Below are 20,675 nucleotides of genomic sequence, written 5' to 3'. Positions count from 1 at the left end.
AATCACACCTTAGAGTAGATTCTTTTATATACATATCCTATCACATTTGATTGTGAATTTTTGAATACTAGGATTTCAGGATGGAGTTGTTTTATACAGATATGGTTTTGTTTTTTTCAGTGCCTTATAGTGCACCAGAAAATATTACCTACAAAAATATTTCTTCCGGAGAGATTGAGCTATCATTTCTTCCTCCAAGTAGTCCTAATGGGATCATACAAAAATATACAATTTATCTCAGGCAAAATAATGAAAATGAAGAAAGAACTATAAATACAACCTCTTTGACCCAGAGAATTAGAGGTAAAAACAAACAAATGGATACTGGATATTTACATGTATATTAAATGTGCCCTGTGAATTAGTTATCTTGTTTTTTATGTCATGTACGTTAAGTGCAATTATTTTTAATAAAGCTTATGCAAACTCTGAAATTTTCATTGTATAAACTAGGAATTATTTTAAGTCAGTCCTTTTTTGTACCATGTTATATCATTTTATCTTCAAGATAGCATTTAGTTGTTACTTTAGAAAGATTAGTGAGAAACATTTCACCATGTGTCTTTTACATATAATTAAAGGGTATTTTATAAGTCTCAACTTACTTATGTTATTTCTATTTAGGACTAAGGAAATATACCCTATATATGCTTGAGGTATCAGCTAGTACTCTCAAAGGTGAAGGAGTTCGGAGTGCACCGATAAGTATACTGACAGAAGAAGATGGTAAATATAGTAGTGGATACGGCTATACTTTGATATCAACATTCCAGAAATGTGTCTATAGAATGAACATCTCCTGTAAATATTCCTCTAACCCTGGGAGTCAGTTAGGTGCTAACATGATTGAGGAAGATGGTGTGGGAGCCACATCCGACTTCTGGTTCTTGAAGCCAGTTTCCACAGGCAGAGGTCAGACTGTCTCCATCCTCCATCTTTCTTGACTCTATTCTGACCCCAGCTATTCCTCTCATAGTGCATACTTCTGTGACTGGGTTTGATCATTCATTGCAATGACCACACAGGACTCAGACAATCTTGAAGATTAGGGGGCCTCATAGGGACATTATTGATGAAGTTAAGAGTTGAGAAATGCTCAGGATGTAGCTATTCAGTGAGCACAGCCACTGGCAGGCCTCCCAGCGTGGCCTCTTCTCTGCTCAGCTAACATCACACATTTTTATTTTAGGGCACCAGAAATACCCAAAGGCTATGCCATTGCACCAAAAGTCTCAGTCTGAAGGCAGTCAGCTCAATATCTGTGGGTCAATGAAATCAGCTCCCCCAATTAAGTGTCCAGGGACACACTACTCCACAAGCCTTTCAAAAAGTGCTCAACTTTACTTCCCCTGTGGCTTAAAAAGAACACTATGTCTCATGCTCTGGCTCCTGGTTCTGCTGCTGCTACTCCCACCCCCTGCCACTTTCATGGTCTCAAAGTTTTATATTTGATCATGGAAGTTTCTGTCTGAGGATCATGGAGTACTAAGTACATGTTCTACTCGTGTCTCTTCTTTTTTTGGTAGTGAAATCCACCCTTCTGCTTCTGTGATGGCTCATTTTATATGTAGCAGGATGGTAATCAAAATTAACCCTGTTAATAATCAATCACATCTGAATTATATAATACAATCAATATCATCCCTACCTTCTAATCTGGACTCATCAAAGAGGAAGGTTGCTTGGTGAGAATAGCAAAGGCTATGGATAGAAGTGTCATATTAAATAATTCACTACATTGAAATTATACAGAAATTTCATTCTCACAAGGTAAAAGAAGCTAGGAAATCAGATTTACATTCAGTAAATTCAAGTATAACATGCTATTTTTTGCATATGAAGTCATTGGTATTCTTCTAAAAGAATAAGCAATATTTTTTCAGAGAGAATTTTACTGCTAAAAATTCAGTTTGAACAGTTTGAACATTGACTGATGTCTGTTATGACTCTGCTTTTCAGCTTTTACATTCATTAGAATAGATAGACATTAACATAAGTATTGTAGGAGACTGTCTTTATGTCAATTTTCAGATTTTTTCTTCTCCCTGTGGTGCTAAAACTTGATTTTTAATGAATTCAGCCTACTCTCAAGGTCTTGCTACATAATTGAACAAAATTTTATTCCTGAATGTTAATGATTTTAATATTGAATTCTTTTTAAAAAAAAGGATTTCAGTAGTAAGTTATTAAAAAAAAATAAATCTCTTTATTGGGGGCCATGTACAGCTCTTATAACAATCCATACATCAATTGTATTGAGCATATTTGTAATAACAACACATATATATTGAATTCCTAAACATATCTACTATGAACCTGAATAAACTCAACTTTACTACTGAGACCACTGGTATTTCACGAAGTTGTAACAATCTATCCTGTTAATAAAATTGATTTTTGAGGGATGTAGTTTGGATTAATATTTACATTTTACATATTGTATGTTTTGAGAAAATTTGTTTTTTTTTAATATAAAAGAAAGTCCTACTTCTCTATGGGATATACCTAAATGTAAGATAACTACTGTGTGGTACCTCCCCTGACCCTCCCTTTCTCTCATTCTTCAACCTTCATGCTGGCCAAAACCCTAAAGCCATCTAGGATCTAGAGTCGTTCCTCAGCAAAACATGTGCACTGGGTATTTCTGGAAGGAAGACACTTCCCCCGCTGAGACCTCTTATTTTATTCCAAATAATAGGCACTGGAGGCCCCTTTTCCTTTTTTCCACTTTGTCCAAAGTATGTCACAATCTGCTTCTCATCTCCAAGTACGGTCTTCGGTGTTGCCTTAGTTTCTCAGAGTGATGCTTCTCATGAGATTCTTCCCAAGTCAGTACTTTCACTTACTCTTCTTGCCTGTCCTATTTTACATTTTATTTTAATTAGATTTTCCTTATTCTCAAAGGGAAAATAAACACCATAAAGGTTGTACACTGCTTGCAACGACCTTACAGATAGGACCCTACTTATTTATTTTATACTTTAATGAAGTGGTCCCAATGACAAGAATTTGATATCTGATTTGTGATTTAACAAAAACAAAAGTCCATGGTATACCGAGGGTTAAATATAACAATGTCAAGAATCATCTGATTTTCCAAATGAACATCACAAAGCATAATATACACTAAAAATACTTAGTTGCAATGCAGTTGTTGTTATACATTAGTGAATCTGTTCAAAAGGGTTGCTATGTCCCATAAAACAAAGCCTGTCCAGTCCTGCACCCTCCTGAAAAGTCATTGCTACTGATGTCACTGCTGCAGCCACTGGGCCAACCCTTCCTTCCTTTTCCACTGACCCTCTGCTAAGCACGTTCTCCTCCACTCACTGGTCTCTCCTAATAACAGGCTCAAAGTCCTAGAGACAAAGCCTTGTCATTCTTGCTGCCAATGAATATTCTCACTCTACTTCTGAGACAAATGTTTCACTTTGGGGGGCATAGGGGTATATTCAATATTCTTGACCAGAGCATTCAGCCAAGTGCATTGATTCGTCTTTCATCTTTATTTTCGGCTTTTATGTGCATAGAAGGCCATTAAAAATACAATATTTTGGTGCAAGTGCATCATTCCAAAAAGCGCATCTTTGTTTTTTAATACGTCACAGAGGTAGTTTCCAGTGGATTTGCTAAATGCAATATTGACGCCCCCCCACACACTCTTTTTACTGCTGTTTCAATGAGTGTTGATTGTGGAGTCTCTAAACGGAATCTTGACAACTTGGATGTGTTCTTTGTTCATCATGATGTTGCTTTTTGGTCTCGTTGTTTGCTTTACATCGAGGTGTATTCACACTGAGGTCTGTGGTCTTCCATCTTTCTCAGCAAGTGCTTCCAGTCATTGTTGGCTTCAAGCAAGCAATGTTTTACTTTTGGGTAAACTATTAAAAAACGTTACCAGATAATGGGAACACGCATACCGGATATGCCCACAGGCAAATTTATTTCAGCTTATTTAGTGAAAAACAGAAAAATGGAAAAATGACAATCAGATAGCTTCTCCCACAAATTATTGGAAATAGTTGGGGTACCTATAATAATTTATGTTAACATGATTCATAATAGAGTTTCTCAGAATGTTAGAAAATATTGTTATAAATATTTTATTTAATTAGAATTATAATCTTGGATACACTAGTTCATCATAATTTTCTGCTCTATAGTCAATATCCAGTGATTAAAATATTTGAATCCTTACACTACGACAGCCAAATTAGAAGTAGATCGCAAGTGTTCATTTTCAATTTGTGTGCAACAAAGCATCTCCTTTATAATCCACACAATTTTGAAGACCCTGTGCATAGGTTACTGATATTAATTACCTCACAGTTTTATGATACAACTGTGATTGAGGAATGCAGTCTTCCTTTGTGAAGCCAGTTATTTTAACTGCTCTCCCAGCATCTGCTTATCACGCTCCCACTTCTTACGGGTGTGTACTTTCTACCCTGCCTCGTTTTACTCTCTGGGAAATCTTTTATTCAGTCCAATGAAATGTTTGCTTTTATTAAAGGATGACAAGTTACCAAGACAGACTTGAGCAGCAGGCGAATCGCTGTGACATACCCGTTCACTCTATTTTCTCATGAAATATTTTTTTCCATTGAATCACAGTAACAGATGTTCTAACACCACCATGCAAATTCTTTATTATCTTCTCCTTTTGAAAGTAAACAACCAGTCTCACACCCACAAAAAGGCATTACACCCAATTCATTTACGAGAACGTTTATAGGAAGGATCTTTTAATTTTCCCTCTTAACCCTTTATTATATATGTTTCATAAAATGAATTATTTTCCAATCCAACTTTTCAGCTCCTGATTCGCCTCCACAAGACTTCTCTGTGAAACACTTGTCTGGTGTCACAGTGATGTTGTCATGGCAACCACCCCTGGAGCCAAATGGAATTATCCTCTATTACACAGTTTATGTCTGGTAAGATTCGCCCCCCACCTCCACCCCCGCCCTTGGAAATAGTTCTGAGAACAATTATTAATCTGTAACATAATAGGAATGCAAGTTGTTTTTTTATTTTATTTCAGAATGTTATGCTACATTAGGAAACTTATTAATAACATGAAAGTTAACATAGTTTTATAGGATTAAAGTTTATAGAGGTTGAAGTACAGTCAAAAATATTTTGTAACTAAGTGAAAGGAAGATTAAATATAAAAATATCAAGAATTACATGATATTCCAAATGAACACCATAAAACACAACATAAATTATAAATACTTGTTAATTATATTAAATTAATTATTAAGCATAATTATTCTACATTTCTGCTCTTGAAAGTCATTGTTTCCTTTCATGTTATATGAGTATAGCATATGTTTATAATTTTTTAACATTTTAAAGTTGTATGTAAATCACTTTTAAAGATTTTGCATAGGTATAAGCCCTCTCCCTGTCTTCTTCAAAGAGTTTCTTTGAGCAAAGTAATTTTAGATAATTTTTTCATAAACACTTCTTAGAAGTTTTCTTATTTAAAGCCAAATTTCCACTGAAGGTTAAGCAGTATATTTACTTTTTATGATCAATTTTTCTCTGAAAGCCTAATTATGATTCAACTGTGAAAAAGATAAAATTTGATAGCGCATATTATGCCAGGTAGCGATATGATTATATCTTACTTTATGAAAACTCCCTAGATTAAAATACTCATTTTTATCTATTATATGCTCTTTTAAGATGATTCACAAGTTGTGTATTTTGTGGGTTTTAAATATTTTAATTCAAAAATATAATTTACAAAATACTGTATAAAATATAGTTCAGTCTTTACTTTCATTCTTCTGATTTTGAAGGACCAACATTGAGTGAGAATAGAGTTTTAAATAATGACTGTTTCTCCTCTTTAATAATATGATTAGGATCCTTCCACCCCCAAACCTCTGCCTATTGGTGTTGATAACTAGAGCCCCTTCCTTGTGTTCTCCACTACTTGATTCTCAAAACTCAGTCATAGCAAATGTAGGAGTGGCCCGGTTTATGCTAATGAAAAGGAATTAGTTGAAAGGGTCCTCATTACCCATCCATTACTTTTCCTCCTTTCTTCTTCCCTCCCTTTTCCTCCCTCTCCCCCTCCTTTCTCTGTCTTTTCCACCTTTCCTTCCCCCACTCCTTCTATGACAGAAATAGAACACCTTTATCTCCGAGAGCGAGACACACATGAAATTCCTGCTCTCAAGGAGCTCACATTCTGCGGAATCGTTGGTCCATAAGCGAACAGCTGGAAGAAAGCCAGGCTTAGGAGTACTTTGCACGAAATACTCGGCAAGACCCTCTTTGAAGATGGGCGTTTAACTGAGCTCTGAGTGACAAGAAAGAAACATATTCCCATGTGCTAATTTGCAAGGTGGTCATTTTCAGGATCGGGATTGGGTTTAGTGACACTCTAGGCCAGGATGATCCATCTCAAGATTCTTACTTTACTGACCATCTACACACAATGAAGTCACCTGCTCTAGGTATTTTTTGTGCTCATCCAGAACCTGTATGTAAACTAAGGGGCAGTTTTTGTTTTGTTTGGGTTTTGTGAGTTTTCTTTCTTTCTTTCTTTTTGTAAACAGAACAAGGGATATTTTGTCATTTAAAATCTGAAAGTACATTTAATTTCACCATACTTATTTAATTCATATGTTGAACAGATAATTATAGAAGCTGGATTATATGAAGTAGAACAGGATTGGAGGAAGACTTGTTCACAATTTACTTACATATTCTATTAATGATATTTTAAGATCTATTCGGTCATCTTTCTTTGTGATGGGTACAACTATGGCTCTCTGCCAGTTCACTGTCCAGGTAATTGTCTTCCAAATATCTTTACATCGATGTTTGATCACCTCCAAACATGCATCAGTTGGTTAAAACATTTCAACTAGTGTTCAGTCAATTTCTGGAGCCTTGTTTTTCACGAATGCCTTCAGTCCAGTTTGAAATTCTTCCTTTAACAGTATGTGTTCTAGAACATACGCTACCTCAGGAAAGGGTTGAACACCAACCAATTCTTTTTGGCATGGTGTGTCTGTATTTCTTCCATCTCCTTTCCTCCCCTTCTATCTTTTTTTAGATGCTCTCTGCATTGTTAAGTTTGTTGTTTTTGCTCAGAAACCTTTTCAATATTATAACTCAAGGCTGGAATTTTTCCCTTTGGTTCCTTCATTTTATTTTGTTTCTCTTTCTTTTTTTCCCCAAATGAACTTTTGTTTTCTTTATGTATTATATTCTTAATGTCATCCAACAACTTTTCTGGTCTTCAATCATTAAGATTCAAATAATTTAATCTATTTTTGAGATGATCTCTAAATTCATGGGGATGTATTCAAGGTTGTTCGTTGAGTCTCATGGATTTGTCTTTATTTTCTTCTGCTGCAATGTGAACTTGCTTATGAACAATTGATGCTTTGTTCTGCAGTTGGCCCTGGACCTTGTTCTGACTGTTTATATTGAGCTTCTCTATCATCTCTAAATCTGCAAATTAGTCAGTGAAAATGTTGTGGATGATAATACAATACTATCTGATTTGGGGTTGGAAAATGATTCCTGTAGTTTGGAAGACACTGAAAATAGACAGTGACTTTAACAATGGACTTGTGCGTACCAGCAATTGTGACGCCGGCACAGGACCTGGGACCATTTCTTCCTGTTATGTATGGGATGGCTGTTGCATTTCACCTTAGAAAATTCATAATGGAGATCCCCTCACAGAGGGGTTTAGGAGAGGATATGGGTCAATCAGGATGCGATGTAGTACCGATGAAGAACACAGTTTTCCCCCAGATCCTGGATGCTTCCTTCCCCCAACTACCATGATCCGAATTCTACCTTGCAGGACTGGATAGGGCAGAGTTTGTACACTGGTGCACATGGGAGCCAGAGGCACAGGGAATCCAGGGTGGATGATACCTTCAGCACCAGGGGTGTGAGGGGCGATACTGGGAGGGTAGAGGGTGAGTGGGTTGGAAAGGGGGAACTGATTACAAGGATCCACATGTGACCTCCTCCCTGGGAGAAGGACGGCAGAGAAGGGGGGAAAGGGAGACTCCGGATAGGGCAAGATATGACAAAATAGCGATGTATAGATTGCCAAGGGCACATGAGGGAGGGGGGAAAGGGGAGGGAGGGGAAAAAAAAAGAGGACCTGATGCAAGGGGCTTAAGTGGAGAGCAAATGCCTTGAGAATGATTGGGGCAGGGAATGTATGGATGTGCTTTATACAATTGATGTATGTATACGTATGGATTGTGATAAGAGTTGTATGAGCCCCTAATAAAATGTAAAAAAATAATAAATAAATCATTAAAAATTCATGATGGGATAATTATATTTATTATGCATAAATTCACAGAGTTATTTAAATGTGGTTATGACAAGGCACAGGAATAAGACTTCTCCACATTCAGATATAATTTTATGAGAATCAGAGTTAGGAATTATAAATACATTGTTAATTAAATGACTAGAGGACAAGTCTTTAGATTTCAGACTTTTACCTTTAACAAGAGTTCTCAGAAGGAAAATAACAGCAACTTGAATTTAGTGGAGGTCCTTCATAGATAGATTTTGGCAAAAGTGTGAGACTTAAGGAAGTTCCCTTTGCTCTGCTTGAGTGAGCAGATATTTATAGGTTATTAATCTTTGAAAATTTCACCCTTCTTGTAAAATAAGGTTCAATGTGTCACAGACCCATATATTATGTTATTTCTTTGGGGTTAGAGAATGCCACTTTTTCCCCTTTAAGGTCAGAATTAAAGTACATTATTTAGATTTGTCTCAAAAGTAGATTACAAAGACTATGCCAGATCTTCTTTGTACAGCCTATCAGCTTAATGTCAACTTGAGGGTTTTTATTCTTTACATACTGCACATAATTATAAGTTTCTATTTCTAGAATCAGAACATTTAGGAATTGTCATGACTTACAGGTTTATTATGGCTCCTAGCCCTATATTTTAAGTTCCTATTATGAGTGCCTATGATATGTACTTTAAATATGGACTCATATTGCATTCAATGTTTTCAATTACTTTTTAGAGGAATGGAAGGGCAATTACAATTATTTATCCATGATTTAAATTTTGATAAACCATTTTATTGGGGGCTCTTACGGCTCTTATTAGTCCATACATCCATCATATCAAGAAGATTTGTACATATGTGGTCATCATTTGCAAAATATTTTCTTTCTATTTGAGTTCTTAGTATAAGTTCTTTTTCCTCTCCCTCCCCAAGCCTCCCATCCTCATGACCCCTTGATAATTTATAAATTATTTTTGTTTTCATATTTTACACCGTCTGCTGTCTCCTTTCCCCTATGGTTCCATTGTCCATCCCCCTTGGGGGAGGGTGTTGTATACTGATCATTGTGGTGGGTTCCCCTTTCTCCCCCTTCTCCTCCAACCTTCCCCTACCTTCATGGGATCACTACTCTCATTATTGGTCCTGAGGGGTTTATCTGTTTGAAAGGCAATTTTGAAATTTTATTTTTGCATGAAATATTTTAAATTTCAAATTAAGACAAGATCTATGTGTTTTAAAAATTAGAATAGACCAGTAGTAAGTTTGATAATAATTCAGTTAAATTAAGAATATAAATCATGGCTTTCACTGAGAAATGGAAAGTTGTGAATGCTTTTTTGAAGTCTCACTATGGAAAAATAAAAGAAGTTATCTAGTATTTATAAGCATTAGAGAAAGAATAAGGGAAATGACTAATATTGTGGAAAGGCACTACTTTACCTGAGAGCATTTGATTTTTGGTAATTTCTTTTCAGGTTTCCATCTTTATCACTACAATTTAAGTACCTTCAGTAACAGACTATCCTTCAGTAACAGACTATCTATTGTTGTTTAAGGGTTGCTACACATTAAGCATTTTGGCTACATTAGCTTTTTTAAAAAAAAACTTTTCTTGGCATATAATTCACAAACTATGAAACTCGGTAGCTCAGTCACATTAAGAAGAGATGTACAATCATCACCACAATCAATTTTAGCATTTTTACTTTGTTCTTGTAGTCATTGTTATCAGCTCCCCATTACCAACCCCCCCCCAACCTCCCCTGCCATAATCCCAAGGAAACATGAATGTGGTTACTACTTACCTATCCTAGATTCATATACAGAGACAAACTTTTAAAACAAAACAGAAAAACTAACACCAGTAACAAAATAAAGCATAAATATCTCAATAGAAAAGAAATCAGAAAATATTAAAAACAAGAGCAAGTTAAAAATGGAAATCAAATGATAAGTGGCCAAATTTTAATCTAACTGCATCTACAATAATCTACTTTTCTCTTTTTTATTCAATACTTTTACTGGGGGCTCTTACAGCTCTTATTGCAATCTGTGCATTCATCCATTGTGTCAGGCGCGTTTGTACATATGTTGTCGTCATTTTCAAAGCAGTTTCTTCCTACTTGAACCCATGATATCAGCTCCTCATTTTTCCCTCCCTTCCCCACTCTACCTCCCTCACTAACCCTTGATAAATTATAGATTATTATTTTCATATATTACATTATTCTGTGTCTCCCTTCACCCACTTTTGTGTTGTTCATCCCCCTGGGAGGAGGTTATATGTCAATGCTTGTGATTTATTTCCCCCCTTCCTCCCCCCCACCTTCCCCTTATCCTCTTGGTATCTCTATTTTCATCAGTGGTCCTGAGGGGTGTATCTATCCTGGATGCCCTGTGTAGCGGGCTCTTATCTGCAGCAGTGTACGTGTTCTGCTCTAGTCAGATTTGTAAGGTAGAATTGAGGGGAGGAGTAGTAGGGAGGGTAGTGGGCAGGAGTAAGCATTAAAGAACTAGAGGAAAATTGTATGTTTCTTCGGTGCTATACTGCACCCTGACTGGCTCGTCAGTAATCTACTTTTCCATACTCTCTGTATGATAACAAGGCTCTCCATGTTTCTCCACAATGGCCAGAGGAGATTCTCCAGAGACTTAATCCATGTATGGACCTGCACAGAGTGTTTGGTTTTCACTGTGATTTGTTTCTGCAACTCAGGTGTTCACAATTTAAGATGTGATGCCATTCCCTCCTTTGGATTCGGCTTTTATTATTTACAATCCTTGAATCATGTGGGCTGGTTTTCTTCCTTCTTATATCCTCAATCCAAAGGCATTTAACTGTAGCTCCATGAGCCAGTAAACCCAGTTCCCCAATTAAGGGCCCAAGGCAGCAGACAGGGAAGCCCCTCGGGCTTACTCTCTTGGTGGGCTGTGAAGCTCCCCTCTCTCATTTATGCTCTGTCTCGTGGTTCTGCTGCCGTCACTCCTCTGCCACTCTTCTGCTGGCAGGGATGTCCCCTGCATTTCAGGGTTCAAGGGCACACTGCACTTCTGACTCTCCTTTTGCACTGGCGGTGAACATTCACCTTCCAGTTTCTGGGATGGCTCTTTTTATACCTAGCAGGATGGAATCACAGTAAACCTGAACAATCACTCACAACTAGATCCTATCATTTCAGTCACAACTGAATACTGTGGTTGTCTTCCTTCATCTTCAGATCCATCGCTTGGTAGGAGTCACAATAACTATGTGTAGGACAATTATATTAAATAATTCATTTCACCCCTAATACTGTCACTGCTCACTAAAATGGATTCTTTTTGTTTTATAATTCTTAATTAATCATGTTTTAAGAGCTAAAATATTTTTGGAGAACAAATGTTTTGAGACTGATGAGGGCAGTGAATGTACAGATGTGCTTTACTCAATTGATGTATGTATGGATTGTGATAAGGGTTGTATGAGCACCTAATAAAACGAGTAAAAAATTAATTAATTAAAAAAATAAAAATACAAAAAAAGGCTAAATATTTTACCTCATTCCCTGTTTGTACGTGGAGTGGATAAAAACTCTCAGGTGGATAAGAAAAAAATAACACAATTATCCATTAATAATCACATGTAACATGTTACCCATACTCGCAAAAACTTACACTAAATAGAACTATATAACAGAAGAGTAAAACTAATAATTAATAACAAAGATAGAAAAAAATCAGAAGATTGATTCAGAAATGAAGAGAGGTTATATTGAGCATAAAAGTAGAGTATAAATACTGGAACATGAAAAGATTGTGTTTTGTAAAAAATTATTAAAATACATATTAGAATGAATTAAATAATAAATTATTAATAAATATGATTTCAAGCTGACTAAAACATAATCAAGTTGGAATAGCTTTTAAACTTTAAAGAAAGGGAGGATAGCTAATAGCTATGTTAATTCCTCCATCATTTTCTAAGCTCTCTCCCTGTTTCCTAGCCCTGATGGGATGGTTCTCTCTTCACTGCATCACGTAAACTCCTTGGAGTCAGAGACGGTCTTTTTCACACTATATTTTCATAGTGGACCCAGTGCTTCATGTATTTAAGACTAAATATTTGTTGAAGTAATGAAGGGAAGACTACATTGCGCACTAAACGTCCTCGATTTTCTTAACTTCAGTGACCTGGTAGCCCCTGTAGGAATTTTCTTTGGTCTTGATAAGTTTCCTGTCATTTTGCGATTAGAAAGCATCTCACACTGTCTTTGCTCTCTCGTGCCTTCTACCAGATCCCCACACTCTTCCTTCGGAGCAGACAAACTGCCACTTTATCATGAATATTGGGCGGATCGGGTCTGAACTACGTGACTTCTTTCTTCCAGAATTACCAAAATCATCTACAATCTTAACTTTTGAATCCATTATCCAGGGATGAAACCTATTTCCCCATGTCCAGCACAATCTGTCCTCTGGTTTTCTGGACACTAGTTTTTGGTGTCTGCTCCAAATCATCTTCAACATCATTCTCCTTACTTGCTTTCCCCCCTTAACATTATAAATGTGTCTTTCTGCTACAAAGCAAAACAAAAGAAAACAATAGAGAAACTAAAATAAATCAAAGCCCTTCCAACTCAATGAAGACAATGAGAACAGCACATGGGCTTCTTTGATGAAGCTTCAGAATTTCTAGGATAGCTTGAGAATCATAAAATCGGAATATTTTTATACCTTGCTAATTTGGGGCTACTTAATACTTAACTGCTATTACCAAGCTGTGGAGAATAATTTTTATAGAAGGAGGTGTGAGATAGAAGAGCAGTTTTTAAAAACTTTTTATAGTGGAATATCAGTACATATCATACTAGAATGAAATTGATGTGATGATCAAGTGAGTCAATGTTTTGATATATTTTATTTGGCAATTTATAGATAACTCTAGAATATTTAGATCTCAGCTGGTTTTAATTCTGTGGGACTTTTTTTTATTAGTTATAGACAGGAATTGATGTGCCATCAGGATTGGTCATCTGCATGGTACAGGTATAAAGTGCTGGGGAGAGAGGGGAGAGATTAGAATTAAGACCATTGTCCTTAGAAGTATTTCAAACCTTGTCTAGAAAACCAGTCACATTCTAAACATTCAAAACTTCAGAAAAAAGACATGCTTATTTATGCTGTGCTACATTTTTGGTGTTCAAGATTTTTTAATAGATACTTATGTTTCTCATAGTTTTGATATGATAATACTCCCATTTTTATGCCCTGGCATTACTTTACTGCCGTACTTTTCAAGATGTGGTCTCTCTTAAACAACAACAATGAGAATGATAAGCTGATTAGGAAAACTAAGAAATAACTTTCTCTCCATGAAACTAATAATCAACCCATGGTATTTTCTCTGTGTTAATAAATTGAGTAAGAATGACTCGCCCTTATATTGACTTTGAATAATTAAAAACCTCTATTTTAATGTTTCAAATTAAAAAGAGAAAACTTTACAATGTTCTGATATCTATAATTAAATCTATAAAATTATAGTACGCTGGATTCTTCTCAGTTTTTTTTCTGTTTGAAATTTTTCATTGACAAAGTTTGATGCTGAAAATTTATGTATGTATACACACACACATAGAGAGAGAATATTAAATATTATGTGGCATTTTTATTCCTCCTATCTTGCCACATTTTATGACTTTGCACATGTGAGTTACACCTGACTTGTTAGGTAGGCAGGCATCTCCACTTCCTTTTCCCACCTCATATAACTCCCTATTCTATTCTTAAAACTTACACATGAACTTTCTGTGAGGGATATCCTCTATCGTTATGGGGCTAGTTCTGATTCTCCTTTTCCACTCTTTGGCTACACCAGTGTCTTTGTCCATGTTTTCCTTTGCTCTTAGCTACTCTGGGAGGCAGGGAGGGATTAGTGGCCTTGTCCTTAAGGATAGCTTACTGTTTACATTGAGTGCTTTAAACCTTATGCTTGTTTTTCTCCCTAACTTACGCATAGAGACTGTATCTTATTTATGTCTGTGCCTAATGAAGTGTCCCATACAAAGTAAATGGTACATAACTTTTGTTGAATTTCATTGAAAATTAGTTTACATATCTCTAAATTAAGAAGAGTTGAATGATATGTATATTTTTTGTGTAACATCATCGAAAATAACAGTGCCTAATTCTGACATAGATTGTACTCCATTCAAAAGATTGAAACCAAGATTAAAAGATTAATGTGTGAACAGGTAGCTTGTGAAAAATGACCACAATAACAAACATATAAACAAATAAACATTTGCAGTTGAAGAAGTGATACTTTAAATGAGACACTCACTCGTGTTGGGTGGATTCCCTGTAGAGAGGACAGAACTGCCCCCTGTGGGTTTCAGACTGTTCTACGTTATGAGAGTGTGACATTTTTCTTCCCCGCAGCTAGTGGTCTTGAGCTGTTTACCTTGCTGTTAGCAGTCCAAGTGAGATTTTTGGGGTCAATTAGACTTGTAGGAATTAAGATGATTAATATCTAGTAATAATGATGATTAGGGGAAATGAACATTTTCATACACTATTTTCCTGAGTTGACATTATAATCTTTTAGAACATTGCCATTGAAATAATTCATTCGAAAAGCTCAAATCGTTTTACTCAACAATGGAACAACTGGGATCTACAAACAGATAGAAAAGGACCAATGCATCATAGTTTTGTTGAAGGATGCTTGATTCTGTTAGATGCCCTCTGCTCTGTCCGTTTCAGACTCACAGCGGCCCCACTGCCGGGCTCTGCGCCTGCAGTGGCTGTGCTTCAGATGGTTGTTGCAGCCATGTCAGTTCATCTTGTTGAGGATTTTCCTATTGTTGGCTCCCTCTCTACTTTACTGAGCATGGTGTCCTCCTCCAGGGGCTGATATCTTCTGAGAACATGCCCAAAGCATGTCATTATGAGTAATAACAAACTCAAAGCTTACTGCCCCGGAGCCCATGCCAGCTCACAGAGACCCAGTAGGACAAGAATAAACTGCCCATGTGAGTTTCTGAGATTATAACTCTTTACAGGGGTAGAAAGGCCCGTCTTTCTCCTGAGAAGCGGCTGGTGGTTTCGAACTAGTCACCTTGTAGTCATGTGTTAGCAGCCCAACACGTAACCACGACACTACCAGGTCTCCACATCATTAGTAATAAGTCTTTTGAAAACATAATGTATTAATATAGTAGCTTAAAGAAAAAGAATAGAATGGTCTCCCTCTTGGAACCTCATAAGGGACAGTTCTCCGCTGTCCTATAGGGTGGCTGTGAATCACCATGGACACGATGGCTGTGAGTTTGGGTGTCAGACTACAGCTGTCAATATGAATCACAACTACAGGAAGAGAGAACAAAGGTCCTCACAGCCTGACCAATAGAGATCCGTCCATTGAAATGAATAAAAGATGGGGTTGTCAACATTTCCTTTCCCTTGAACACATAGCCAACACTCAAAGAAGCGGCAGTCCAGCAATCAAACAGACCCCACTGGGAAAATCTGCTTCCAAAGACCTCTTCACGGACTAACGAACAAAGACTAAGGTGCAACTGATCCACATCATTTCGAACCCTGCTTTTGCTGTGGGGTAAACACTGGGCCGCCAACGGCATCGGTTCAAAACGACTGGCCTCACTGCCGGGGAAAGGAGAGGCTCTGCGGTGCAGTAAGGGTCTGACTCCATAACAGGGTTCACATACTCAGGAATGGGACAGCCAAGTCAAACGCACTGCCGCTGAGTGAATTCTAGCTTATCTGGAAGCGGAACCATGAATAAGGAAGCTCCGGCAAGAAGTTATGCATTCCAATTATAGTGCTGGTGCAGAATACTGAAAACACCAGGTAGTCCCAGAGCACAAACATCTCTGTCTTGGTGCAAGTGCAGCTAGAATGCTCCTTAGAAGCCTGGCACTTTCAAAACGTTCTCAGAGGGGCCCCAGAAGGGGACCCGGATCCATGGTGAAATACAGAGTCCGTCAAAAAGAGGAGCCCTCGCAATGCAATGGACTGATACCGGAGCTGCGACAATAGGCTCAAAGAGCACATTTCGGATTTGCAGGTCTGGGCGGTGCTGCCCTCCGTATTACGCAGGGTCTCTTTCAGTCAAAACTATTGGACACCATCCAAAACTTTCCTGACCATTTTCTTCTCTATCATGTCTGTCTTCAACTGAGGTTTTTGTGCTTACTTTGAAAGTTTTGAGCAAAGATTTATTTTACTAACCCCCCCCCCCTCCTTTAGAGTGGTACTTTAATACTTTTGAGACAGCCTGAGTGAGAGATGCAAATACTATTTTCCTCTACTTTGTATTTTACAGTCATTGTTTTCACTCTCCATTAAATGAGAAAAGCTAACTTTTTAGATGTGGCTATTTGGTTATTTAATTATTTGGATTGATCTGACATAAATGGTATTTTTGTGTGGTCTATGGAACAAAAGGTTACTTGATAAATTAGTAATGTAAACAATATTTTTCAAACACTTTAAATAACAACTATTTTAACAACTAGAACATTAGTATGAAAAGGAATATTTTTAATTTATGGGTAATAGTACTCTTGGATATCCATTAAGAAGCAAATTTTAATTAATATCCTATTAACTATTGAACTACCTAATATACTTGGAACCAAAGAAGTTCAATTACAGAAGTGTTCTGAAATTCATTATTTTCAAGATTTTCAGATATGTGCCATTTTATTCTATTAGTCTGTTTTAATAAATGTCTGCACATGAATGTTATTTATTTTTAATGTACTGATGCTTGAGCTATCTCAGAATCAACTGCATGGTACTAATAAGTAAGGCTGTGTGTGTGGAGAGAGAGAGAGAGAGAGAAAGCAGATCTGTTAACTTTTAATTTATTATTAAAAAGGCTAATTATGCAAGTAATTTTTTTTGTCTCAGGGACAGATCAACACTAAAAACTATTAATATAACTGAAACATCATTAGAGTTTTCAGACTTGGATTATAATACTGAATATAATACCTATGTAACTACCAGCACCAGATTTGGTGATGGGAAAATAAGAAGCAATATTATTAAATTTCGAACACCAGAAGGAGGTGAGTTTTTAATGGATATAAGTAAACTGGGATAATAATTTTCTCAGAAATAGTATTAAATGTCAGCATAAAATATTATTTTTACCAAATTTTAATATCTGACATCAGTTGAATGAAAATTCAGTTTGGTCACTTTGTAAAGTTGGAAAAGTTAATTATTTGTACCTTAATTTCCCATTTATGGTATGGAACAATATCATGTTTATGTGTACTTCTTCAAATACTTGCAACTATTAAATATGTTTATATTTGTAGATGCACTGGCCATAGAACTTGACATGCATTAAGCAGATTATGGGTTTGTTAAATGAAATGAAATTTAGCTATATGCCTTTGGCCCTTGCTATTCAATTTCAAGATTATTAGGTAAATTAAGATTTCATATTATGTATTTTAAACTGGAAACTTGTATAATATTGTTTCTAAATACAGGCAAGTTTGGACTATTTTACAATTGTGATAATGTTTAATGAGTAAGGAATCCATCTAGTCTGTTCTTGGGATATGGCTATTTGGTTGTTACAGGGATGGCCCATGAGCTTTGTGTACTTCATTTCTAATCTCCAATTGTATGTTATTTATAATATAATATTTTAAACAACAGTTGTCATCACCTTGATATATCAAAGGCAGGTAAAATGTAAGACATTCATAATATGAAGTTTACTCAATGTCACAAGGACTTTTTTGTTGTTTTTAAATTATTTGTATCCCAGCTCCAAGTGATCCTCCCAATGATGTCTATTATGCAAATCTGAGCTCTTCATCAGTAATTCTTTTTTGGACACCTCCTTCAAAGCCTAATGGGATTATACAATATTATTCTGTTTATTACAGAAATTCTTCGGGTACTTTCATGCAGGTAAGACATATGTTTTCTCTTAGGTTAAAATGCATTATTAAGATCTTTCCCTTTTGTTCACAATAAAAGAGATTAAGTGCAATAGAAGGAGTAGATTGCATTATGTTGATAGTTGTAAACAGATACATATTTTGTGAAACTTGCATTGGTGTGAAATATTGTGGTATGCATGCATGTGCACACATATTCACATAGTAATTTCAAAATGTACTACTAACAGTGAAGCGGCCATATCTTTAAAACGGTGGCTTTAAACTTCATTTTCTTCATAAAGTATTCTCTGAATAGTTCCTTTTCATTTATCTTTATATTTATTCAAATTTTGCTACTAGAGTTAATGCTTGTATATAGCAATTCTGGGGCAAATGCACACTTGTTTAGTATAGTTGTTCTGCAGGTTAGTGAATGGATGGAATTCTGTAAGCTGTCTCAGGTCTAACTCAGCACAGAGTAGAAGAAAGAGGAGATGGGTACAGCTTTCACATTGTACTAAACCGACATTCATAATGTACAATATAGCATCATATCTAAGAGTGGGGTTGCAGTAGTGTGACCAAGACTTGGTGCCAACATGAAAGTACCCTCCTCCGAACACAAAGCAGTTTATTTCTGTTCCTTTTCCTTCTGCTCTGTTTCTGGAAGAGGCATGGGAATTAGTGCTGCAACATTTCCCCCACAGAATTGCCTTTTCAAATTTAACAATGGATCATTAACCTATTGAAACCATTCAAACTGCAGCCTTCATGCATCTAACAATGGACCTTGTAAAGTGGTTTCAGTACTTCTGAATTTAGCACTGATTTTGACATGGTTCTATTTAGTTTATTGCTTATGCATGGGTCTATTGTGTTCCTTTTTGTCCACATTTTGTCTACATCTAAATCATCTAATGCCAAGTGTCTAACTGGATCCATCCTATGTAGTGGGTTGCTAACCTCAAAGACGGGAGTTCAATGCCACCAGCGACTCCGTGGAAGAAAAGTCTACTTTTGAAAAGAATTACAGTCTGGGAACCCCCCAGGAGCAGCTCTGTCCTGAACTACAGGATCACGATGAGTTGGACTCGATTTGAAGGCAATGAATGAGTGAAGCATCTCTTATGAACTTACTTAGTCAGAACTGGGTGAATAATATGATGTCACCTGCAGTTCATCTGTCTTAGAAAATATTAAATAATTTTAGGAATGCTTTCAAGTGTGACAGCTGCAAGAAGGCAAAGGCTGATGAAGTCAGGAGGCTTTAGATCATGGTTTCATATTGCTTAAAGCACATCCATGCTTTAATTCATTCCTGGAGTCAGTGTTAAAAATAGCATGATTGAATTTTCATTTTTAATTGGTAGAACAGAGGAAATCCTCAAAATGTAAATTACGTGATAGAAAAGGTACATACCTTTTATTTCTTTCCTTATCTCCCTCTAATATGTCACTCATGACACATCATATTCTACCTCTTCTTCCAGGAGTGTGCTTGCTGTCTTGCGTTCCTTACACCATGGAAGCAAAGAGCTTTCTGACAGTTTTGCTTTTTATCCTCCTGTTAGCCTCCCAGTGACTCTGGAGTAGACCTTGACTCTTGGCGACTGCTATGAGTAGAGGTCAGAGCAGAGTTTTGCTCCATAGAGTTTTCAATGGCTGATTAAAAGAACAAACAAAACAAACACTCTTTATTGAATTGGGAGAAGGTTTACCAAGCATTCTCTTGAATAATTCATGCACATTTCGTTTCAACACAACCATTGCTGTCTCCTTGATGGCAGATCCCTTATTCTCTCTATGTTTCCAGTTTTGATTCTTCTCTTTTTAACCCTCTCAACTTTATCCTTGGGTAAATGCTGCCCTTTTTTTTCCTTAAATGGTTGATTCTTCAACAGGTGGTGAGTTCCATTTTAGACCCTGAGGGTGACTAAAGGCCGTAGTCTTGGAGTCCCACTTCTCTCTCTGACCAGTAGGCCTGTTCTCTTTTATGTTTTTCAATTTTGTCTCACATTTTTGGTCCCAGTTTATCCAGGACCGGCTAATGTGATGTCATTCAGAGTAATGGTAGCTGGCACCATACAGTTCTGCTGGTCTCAGCTTTGTGGAGACTGCTGTTTACATGTCCATTATTCCACTGACATGTCCATTATTCCACTGACATGTCCATTATTCCACTGATTTCTAAGTCTGTTGATTTTCATCACTTACTCTTCTTTCCTCCAGAAAAGGTGAGACCAATAATTGCACCTTAGATGGCTACTCGGGAACTTTTAAAGTCTCAGTTCCTTCTCACTAAAGTAAAATGTAAAACTTTGACTTTGTGAACTATATCATGTCAATTTACTTTAGTGTCCCCAGAGACAAGGGTCCTGATCCCCCAGGCACAGTAACTCTCCATGGTTGATTTTTGAGAAATAGCTATCTAGGTATTTCTTCCCAGGTACCTTGGGA

General features: G+C 36.6%; 1 protein-coding gene across 2 annotated transcripts in view; it reads left to right on the top strand.

Moving 5' to 3' along the window:
- PTPRQ (protein tyrosine phosphatase receptor type Q) overlaps nt 1-20,675 on the top strand; it is a 251,561-nt gene that overhangs the window by 83,055 nt on the left and 147,831 nt on the right. For both annotated transcript variants that reach the window (XM_075551228.1, XM_075551227.1), the window contains 5 exons: nt 121-303; nt 625-726; nt 4,817-4,937; nt 17,224-17,384; nt 18,101-18,246. In XM_075551228.1, coding sequence (XP_075407343.1) covers nt 121-303; nt 625-726; nt 4,817-4,937; nt 17,224-17,384; nt 18,101-18,246 — 713 coding nt within the window. The remainder of the gene's footprint in view (nt 1-120; nt 304-624; nt 727-4,816; nt 4,938-17,223; nt 17,385-18,100; nt 18,247-20,675) is intronic.

This window comes from Tenrec ecaudatus, chromosome 6, assembly GCF_050624435.1.
Source record: "Tenrec ecaudatus isolate mTenEca1 chromosome 6, mTenEca1.hap1, whole genome shotgun sequence".
NCBI classification, from domain to species: domain Eukaryota; kingdom Metazoa; phylum Chordata; class Mammalia; order Afrosoricida; family Tenrecidae; genus Tenrec; species Tenrec ecaudatus.
This window is presented reverse-complemented; position numbering and strand designations above follow the sequence as displayed.